Raw genomic sequence first — 9,614 nt, 5'->3', positions numbered from 1 at the left:
ATGAAAACAACTGCCGTGAATAACAAGACAGGAAGTCAAACGGACCCTTTCAAAATAAAACGAAAACATTACATAAATTATTTAGAGCTGCAATGATGACACCTGCCTTGACAGTCAAAATCCTTGACTTTTATTCCTACTCACTAATTTAACTAGAACTAATAAAAGTTAAACACAAATGACAGAAACAGCAGCTTTATTCATCATGTGAAGCTTCAGCTTGAGACTAAAAGACACATTTTAACCAACTGTCCCTGAAGTGACTTCTGTCTATTTGACTTTAATCAACTCAGCAGTGGATCCATAATAAAGTGGACAAAATCCAGCATAGAGAGGCTGAGTGAATGTGGTCTGGACTCTGTGGAGGAGAGTCATGGTTTCAGAGACGCTGTAGAAAGACAGAATACCTGCTCTGTGATCCAGGTACACTCCTACTCTGGAGGAACCAGGACCTGAGACGTCAGTTGAGACTTTGTTGTAGTAAAATATATAACTGTTTGTGAAACAACATAATGACCAAGATTTGTCATTGCCTCCAAACCAACATTCAAGTGAGTTCCCTGCTCTGCTGATATTCTTGTATGTGACTGCTACACCAACTCCTCTTCCTCTCCACTCCACCTCCCAGTAACAACGTCCAGTCAGACTCTCTCTACTCAGGACCTGCCTCCAACCGGTGAATCTGTCTGGATGATCAGAATAAGACTGTTGTTGTTTCATTAATGTTACTTTTCTGTTCCCCTCAGATAATAACAGCTTTGTGTTTGCTGTGTTTGGATCCAGTGTGATTTCACGTGAATATTTCAAGAATTCATCTCTGGTCTTTGGCTCTGGTTGTGGCAGTAAAACATCCACTTCAGTCACTGTCAGTGAGATGTTTGTCCATGTCTCTCTCAGAAAGTCCTGTAGTATCTCTCTGGTCTCTGTCACAGCTGCTTTCACGTCATCAAAGTTCCTCAGAGGACGAATCTTGATGCTGGATGAGTGTGTAGACTCACTGGGTGGTGGCAGTGAGGGGTAGTTGTGTAGAAACTGGTTGTGATCCTCTGTGTTTAAGAGCTGCTTCAGCTCGGAGCCTTTCCTCTCCAGCTCAGTCATCTCCTGCTCCAGCTTCTCCTGAAGGTCTTTGACTCGACTCTTTTCAGTTTCCTGCTGGGATCTGACCAGCTGCGTCACATCAGAGCTTGTTTTCTGGATGAGACGGATCATCTCAGTGAAGATCTCCTGACTGTCCTCCACTGTTTTATCAGCAGAGCCATTGATGGCCTTCAGCTCCTGTCCAAGCAGCTCCACATCTTTCTTTCTCTCCTGGATTCCCTGCAGGATTTTTTGTAGCATCACCTCCACCTCCTTCTGCTTCTCTCTCCTTTCTGCTGCAGCTGAGACTGTTTCATGTCCTTTATGTTCATCCACAGAGCAGAGATAACAGATAGTCTGCTGATCAGTACGACAGTACATCTTCATCACCTCATCATGACGAGAGCAGATGTTCTCCTGGAGCTTCTTGGAGGGCTCCACAAGCTTGTGTTTCTTTAATGGAGCTGCATCATAGTGAGGTTGGAGGTGTTTCTCACAGTAAGAGGCCAGACAGACCAGACAGGACTTGAAGGCTTTCAGCTTCCTCCCAGTGCAGACATCACAGGCCACATCTTCAGGTCCAGCATAGCAGTGATCAGCTGGAGCAGCTTGGAGTCCAGTCTTCTTCAGCTGCTCCACTAACTCTGCTAACATGGTGTTTTTCTCCAGGACAGGCCTCGGTGTGAAAGTCTTCCTGCACTGAGGGCAGCTGTAGATTCCCTTCTGATCTTCTCCATCCCAGTGGCTTTTAATACATTTCATGCAGTAGCTGTGTCCACAGGGTATAGTCACCGGATCCTTCAGTGGATCCAGACAGATGGAACAAGAGAAGGTTTCTCTGTCCAGCTGAACTCCTTTCTGCTCCATTTCACCTCTCAGTGTCGACGACTGTGTGAGTTTCTGTTTGCTAGAAGTGAAACTAGTCTGAGCTCTGATCTGAACAACATGTGATTCTACAGTGAATGGAGCCTGTCAGCTCTCACACTTCACCACATGCTGATACAACCATCTTCAATGTAGAGATCTAAAGGGGAAGGAACAAGGAAACATGAGGAAATATGAGTGGAGCTGCTCCAGAAAGAGGAAGTGGTTATCAGACGTTGACTAATTCTAGGAAGAGATACCGTTTGAAACTTTGTACAGCAGAGCACATTTAAAAACGTTGGTCAGCTAAATGTTTAGGTGGTAAAATGAGCTAAAACACAGTTTGATGACACGTTTTCATGACTACTATAATTCACATACATTCGATGAAACAGAGAAAATAACCACTGCAGTAGAAGTAAGAAAATCACAAACCCCTTCACTACATCCTTCCGTGTGAGGAACACTCTACGAGACCAAGGCAGATTATAATCCAAGTCTACCACAAAGAGAAGGACATGAATGAATGCTCCAGATCTTTACCTGTTGTTTGTAGTTTTCTTCTAGTTTCCTCCCTGTTGAAGTATTTCTAGATTATAAATATCTTCATGCAGAGTGAGACACCACTGAATAAACTCTAAGGATTATTAAACATGGCCATCGTAGAGTTAAACTAAAGACTTCTTCCTCCTTCCTTGTTGTCGTCGTCAGCGTTGCCTGACGTCAGGACAGCTGCATTAGAACTGGTGCTTCATGGGAAATGCAGTTCTCCTGCTGCACAGTCTTCAAATGTCCAGGACTGTGTTTGTGTTTAACATCTGTCATCCTTATAAGACAGTCACTGATCTGCAGCTTGAGGCCAGAATGCAACACAAATAATCTTTACCTTTAAATAATTGATTCATTGAGATAAATTCCTCATATTTGACATCAATAAATTGTTCATTCTGTTCTTGCACTCATACAAGGACTTTTACTGAATACAAACCCATGAACCTCGTGTGCTTTTTGTCATCCTTCAGCACGCCACGTCGTCTCTGTGTTGGTTGCGCGGCAGTCGTCAGCAGCTGGAGAAAGAAGGCGATTGACTTCTTCTGCGAGGACAGAGAGACGTTCAGGCTGGACGACTGCGTTGGCGTCTTCCACACCTTCTGCTCAAAGTTCACCAATGCTGTCAAGGTACGTTGGGTACATTGGGACGTTTAGGTTGAGGCTTTAGTACAGACACAGAGAGAAACTCAGCATCAGCTCCTCTTTAGTCCATGTTTGATATGACTTTAGATTTTCTGTGGATTTTATGACTTGTTTGCTTCTTGTTTGCTGGACAGTTTTATTTCTTTTTTGCTGGTGAATCAGTTTAAATGTTGAAAAAGAATCAGTGAGATAATTAAATTCAAATAATGACGTGGCTTCACTTGTTCTGATTGTTCTCATCAAAAGGTTATTTGCTCCACAACATTTACATTTGACTCTGCTGACACCTAGTGGGCAAACACAGAAACTGTCTCATTAGCCCAAAGTGCAGTAACTGACTTGACAAAACATTATGTAGGAGCCATTAATGCATTATATGTTTCTGTTAGTATCTGTGATTATTTTGGTTATATTTCAGAGCACGTTATCATGAGTTGATTATCTTTTGTTTGTTAATAAACGGTTAAATCTAGGTTAAATACACCTTTATTAATTGTCGCTGAGGGAGCATCCTGTATATTCTCAAAGACTGGATCAGTTCAGATTCTCACTTGTATCTCAATAAAATTGGTGATGTCTCTGAATGTAGCTCTCTGGTTGCGTCTCTCCTGCAGTTCACAGGCTGCAGTAGTTACAGTAGTTTGAGAATCCATATGCAGTAAACACTTTATTTATCATAGCTACCATCCCTCCTGTTGAGACATGACAAGGTCCATGGCTCAGTAAAGCAGCGTACTTAAATAAACCGTTGGCGTCTGAAAACCTGCGCAGTCTGTCTGTATTTTGTGCCCATCCCCCAATATTTTTTACTGGTAGTGGCAGCAGCAACATATCTATTCCCTGGGAAAGTCATCTTTTTGGAAAGTATTTGTTTTTGAGCTTGTTCAGAATGACCTCATTGTCAAGTAACTTATATCACCAAAATATGTAAATTCAGCCATGTTAAGAATAAGAATAAAAAAAAACTGTATTTGTCCCGCAATGGGGAAATTGCAGTTTGCAACAGCAAACAGAAAAGGCAGAAAAAATATCGAGTAAAAAGAGAAGGGTATAAAAGATAAATAATGAAATAGAATAGGGAAAAAAAACTTCAACAGATTGAAATGTAAGATATTGCACAGACTGGTGTAACTGAGCGTCTCACCCGTCACTCCACCTGGCACCTCCCCAGCTTTTACTCGAACAGGGTCACTGAGATTTGACGCCTCGTCCAGGTCTTCTTCAGGCGCCGTCAGTAACTTCTCCTCCTCCTCCTCCTCAACACTGAGGAGGTCTCAGAGCATCAGGTTGTCCCATAGCTCACCACTTCACAACCCAGCAGCTCCCCCTAAAGGCCGCCAGAGGAACGACAACGGCAGCTTCTCTGACAAATCCACTCATTCTAGGGACTCGGGCAAGGCCACCAGGCCGAGCTGGAGATAACAGGAAACAGTGTTTGCTGTGGCTTCTACTCCTTCCTTATTTACTGGAAGCAGAAGTGAAGTAAAAGGATACAGATTCTTTAAAGGTGAAGCTTTGTCAAGATACTTTTGAGGTTGCTAATCCTTTAGGATCTGCAAAGCAAAAACACAAAGTATTAGCTGTCTACTTCACTCTGGGAAATTTACATCCACACCAGCGATCCACTGTTGATCAGATCCAGTTGGCACTGCTCTGCATTGAGAAAGACTGTAAATATTTTGGAGTGGATAAAGTTTTCACTCATCTTGTGTCAGACCTGTGTGAGTTAGAGTCAAAGGGCATATCTGTTGATGGAAAGACATACAAAGGTACTGTTGCATGCATCATGGGAGATAACCTGGGCTCCCACATGACTGGTGGCTTCACAGAACATTTCAGCTTTGCTCAGTACTTCTGTAGATACTGTCTGGTCACAAAAGCTGAATTTCAGTCTAACCCTCTCACAGTATTCACTCATAGGGATCCTGCTGGTTATAATGAGACGGTGCAGTTTTTAGAGCGTCACCCTGAAGTGACCATGCAAAAGGGCATTAAAGGCAACAGCGTTTTCAACAAACTGTCCCATTTCCATGTATGTCAGCCAGGACTGCCACCCTGTCTAGCACATGACCTGTTTGAGGGTGTGGTTGACCATGATGTAGCATTGTGTTTGCAGTTCTTGATTCAAACAAAGAAGTGGTTTGGTTACGAGTTGCTAAACAACAGACTCAAAACCTTTTCTGGTGAAAGCAGCGATGAGCCAAATGCTGTTCCCAGTAAGGGAGGAAAGCTTGGAGGCCATGCAGCCCAAAACAGGTGGCTGCTAATGTTGTTGACTATTTTAGTGCATGACACAATTGAAGATGCTGACAGTGCTGTATGGCAACTTGTACTTCTTCTGAGGGAGGTTGTTGAATTTGTCCGTGCACCTTGCCTTTCACAGTCGCACATTGCTTACATGAAGGTTCTGATCAAAGAGTATGTGGAAATGAGGCAAGAGCTGTTTCCACATGTAAGTCTTAGACCAAAACACCACTATCTGCTTCACTATGCTGACTTGAGTTGTTGACACAATCATGCCGACTTTCGTGAATTCAGGCTGCAGGGGGCGCTACAACCACTACATGTTTATATCTCACAAACCACCACAGTAAACTGCTTGACTATAATAATCTGTGGATGACTCCTTACAAGCCCACCAAGTTTCGTGCAATACGGTCTATAGGGGGCGCTACTGGTGACTTATGTCTCTGCGTTCTGCTCGGAGACGACTTCGCCACGGCATGTACCCCTTTATGATCGCTTGTAATCATCTAGTTTTGTTTTTTGTTTATTACATGGATTTGTTTGATTGTTTTCCACCATAGATGAATAAAAATAGAATCATATACGATACAATATTCACAGCATTATGGGATAAAGCAGTTATTATCCCCGTCATGTTGTAGTGTATTACTGATAAGACATGACCAAAACACGGTGTTGTGATTCAGCCGCTTCATTTTCACCCACGGGGTGTTAGCTGCTCAGGGCCCATCACCTCCTGACGGCGGAGGAAGAGCTGAGGCTCAGTCGGCCGGCTTGGTCCACTTGTCTCAGGAAACACTGTGTCATGCTCTGCTGTGGCCGTTAGAGAGAGATGTTCATGTGTTTGACTAGTTCCACCTGTACAGTGATTGACACTTGACTCTAGGGTTGTGGGTTTGATTCCGATATTGACAGAGGCCATGTAGCTATGATGGAGCCACAGATTGAAGTCTTATTATTTTGTTCTCTTCTTCATCTGTTATTAATCAGGCCTTCTGTGTACATTTGAGGGGAACTTTGAAAATTCTTCAACGTATTTCTATTCGATATATTTGAGTTTGTTCACATAATATAGACATCAATGTTCTGGAATATAAGAGTATTTATCCATCTCAAGCTTGTAAGCATGTTGCTCTGTATTACAGTTTAATTCATTTAAATGCATGTGTAGCTAAAATACTTTTACATTTCCTTATAATTTTCCTGGGAATAAATCCTGGCCAAGGGTCCAAGGTGGAGAAGAAAGAAGGAGCAAAGCAACAACACATACCACCAAGGTTGATGAAGTTCCTGTCTGACCTTAACACTTTTGAGAACTAATGTGTTATGGTCCTGGGTTTCCAGTGCTGGTGTTTTTGTTCTCTTTTCCTGCTCTCTCTCTCTCTCTCTCTCTCTCTCTCTCTCTCTCTCTCTCTCTCTCTCTCTCTCTCTCTCTCTCTCTCTCTCTCTCTCCCCCCCTCATTAGGCTCACCTGGAGAGTTATTCTGGCAGAGTACATGACACAGCTGCGACCACTCTTCAATCAAACACTCTTTAAAAGGTTGGCCGTGGCTTCCCTCCAGTGCCAGATAATTCCACATGTCACGGTTTTTGCTAGTTCTTTGGTTTTTGCCTTGCGCCTTCAAGGATTATCTTTTGCTAACTTTGGACTTATCTCTTGTGTTTGTTCCCTACCTTCCAGTGCCTCCCAGGGAGAGCCAGAGTCCTACCCCGGCAGCCGCTTTGAGTGTTTTTTTTTCATCTGTTTCTCCTGGAGTTTCCAGCGTCTTCTGTTTGCCTTTTGAATTTCTTTTTGTTCTGGGATTCATGTCCTAGCTGAGTTATTGTGAATAAACTCAACTTCATTGACTTTTATACGCGGTGTTGTCTCCTGCTTTCGGGTTCTACCCACTGGCTGGACAAACCCTCACAGAATTTCTGGCCAAAACGATGGACCCCACAGAGACTGACAGCATGACGCCACACTACGCTCGCATTCAGACCACCTAAACTCCCTCTCCATGGGGATGACTCAGCTCGGCGAGCGACTGGAGACGATCGTCACCCGGCTCACCGCTACAGGAGCTCCAGCAACAACTCCTCCACCGGCTGCTCCAGCAGAGGCTAACCCAGCAGTGGCGCCCCTTCCCCGAGAACCATTCATTCTGGGGCACACCCACTTGACTCCGGCAGGGCAGCAGCGACAGCTGAGACGTGTCTATGTATATATTGCGGCAACAAGAGGCACATAATGGTCAAGTGTCCCGAACTTCAGTGTGCCGGAAACTCCTCACCACGCCAGAGAATCCCGGTGGTCCGGTCTACGCCTACTTCGGCCAGAACTGGTTCCTGCACTCATCTGAAAGGTATGTTGCTCCGGCCCCATCTCGCCATCCCAGTCTGCATGCTGGTGGACAGTGGGGCCGGCGAAAGTTTCATTGACTCAGGTCTGGTTCAGCGACATGATCTGCCCCTGCGGGAATTGGACGCACCCAAGGAGGTTTTAGCCATAGACGGCCAAAGATTGACATTGATCACACACAAAACTGAACCACTGAAACTTCTGTTATCTGGTAATCATCCAGTGGCAGCTCCAGATATTTTCTGTTGCAGGTGCTATGGGGATGCTCAACACTTAAGAGAAGGTGCTTTGAATTTTGGTGTGTTTCATTACGGAGGTTGCATCGGACCACCCTTGGTATATACGCACATACACGCCCGCATTAACTATACTCGTTCCGCAAATATATGTAAAATTATTCAACACAAGTAGGAAAACTAAATAAAGGACACCTCAAAACTTCTTCGCAAGCAACAGTACCTCAACATGTACTTTTGTTTTTAAATACGGAACAATTCCCGCTGTCATCTCATTGGTCTCAGAGCAGGAGACAGCCTGGGAATAAGTTTACCATAAATTTTCATATAAAGCGCCCTGTTATTCATTCATTCATTCATTCCATTGACATTTTACACACTATTGTCTCCTTCGTCTTCATCCCCTGATTTTCTTGTACCTGGGGCTCTGTGACGATGACCAGTGTGTTTGCACCTTCACAGTCTCGTTTTCCTTCAGGTTGTGACTCAGAACGTGGACGTTTTGGGAGCAAAAACAGATCCATTTTGGTGTATTTTACTTTGCTAAATTTCCAAACTCACTATCAAAAACCAGCTGTCATACGTTAAGGTCAAAGGTTCACAGCACGCTGCGCCCATTGGCCTGTTTGGGCCTTTTTCTTTTTCTTTTTTTTTGACAAAATTATTATTTATATATATATATATATATATACACACACACACACACACACACACACACACACACAGAAAGAGTGTCAAAGATGAAGAGCTGGACAGCACCAGGCCCCGATATGATTCATGCCTACTGGCTGAAGAAGCTAACAGCACTCCATGAACGCCTAGCAGCACAGATGAACCAGCTGCTAAGGGATGGGTCCCACCCAGAGTGGCTAACCCAGGGCAGGACAGTCCTAATTCTGAAGGACCCCCAGAAGGGGCCTATCCCATCCAACTACCGGCCAATAACCTGTCTCTCCACAACATGGAAAGCCCTGTCAGGCATAATTGCGGCTAAGATGAGTAAGCACGTAGCTCAATACATGAGCGGGGCTCAGAAGAGAATTGGTAGCAACACCAGAGGAGCCAAGCACCAGTTACTGGTCGATAGAGCAGTCGCCCGAGACTGTAAGAGCAGACAGACCAACCTGTGCACCACCTGGATCGACTACAAGAAAGCTTACGACTCAATGCCACACACATGGATACTGGAATGTCTGGAACTGTATAAGATCAACAGGAACCTAAGGACCTTCATCCAGAACTCGATGGGAATGTGGAAGACAACCCTAGAGGCCAACTCGAAGCCAATTGCCCAAGTCAACATCAAATGCGGCATATACCAAGGAGATGCGCTATCACCACTGCTGTTCTGCATAGGCCTGAATCCCCTCAGTCGGATCATCACAGGGAGTGGTTACGGGTACCAGTTCCGAAGTGGAGCAACAATCAGCCACCTGCTCTACATGGATGACATCAAGCTGTACGCCAGGAATGAGCGAGAAATCGACTCACTGATCCACACCACCAGGATCTACAGCAACGACATAGGGATGTCATTCGGATTGAACAAGTGTGGCCGGATGGTCTCAAAGAGAGGCAAGATGATCAGAACCGAAGGGGTTGACCTACCAGAGGGCAACATAGGTGACATCCAAGACAGCTACAAGTACCTTGGT

General features: G+C 44.5%; 1 protein-coding gene across 1 annotated transcript; it reads right to left on the bottom strand.

Moving 5' to 3' along the window:
* Positions 1-379: 379 nt before the first annotated feature.
* Positions 380-1,944, bottom strand: LOC311505742 (tripartite motif-containing protein 16-like; the record flags this gene model as incomplete). The annotated part of the gene is made up of 2 exons (XM_084569471.1): positions 380-459; positions 597-1,944. 2 exons carry the CDS (start codon positions 1,942-1,944, stop codon positions 380-382), a joined length of 1,428 nt encoding a protein of 475 aa, XP_084425597.1.
* Positions 1,945-9,614: the final 7,670 nt, after the last annotated feature.

The sequence above is a fragment of the Chelon labrosus genome (assembly GCF_963514085.1).
Source record: "Chelon labrosus genome assembly, chromosome: 1".
Classification (NCBI taxonomy): Eukaryota; Metazoa; Chordata; class Actinopteri; order Mugiliformes; family Mugilidae; genus Chelon; species Chelon labrosus.
The sequence above is the reverse complement of the archived record's forward strand: the minus strand, read 5'-3'. Positions and strand labels throughout refer to the sequence as shown.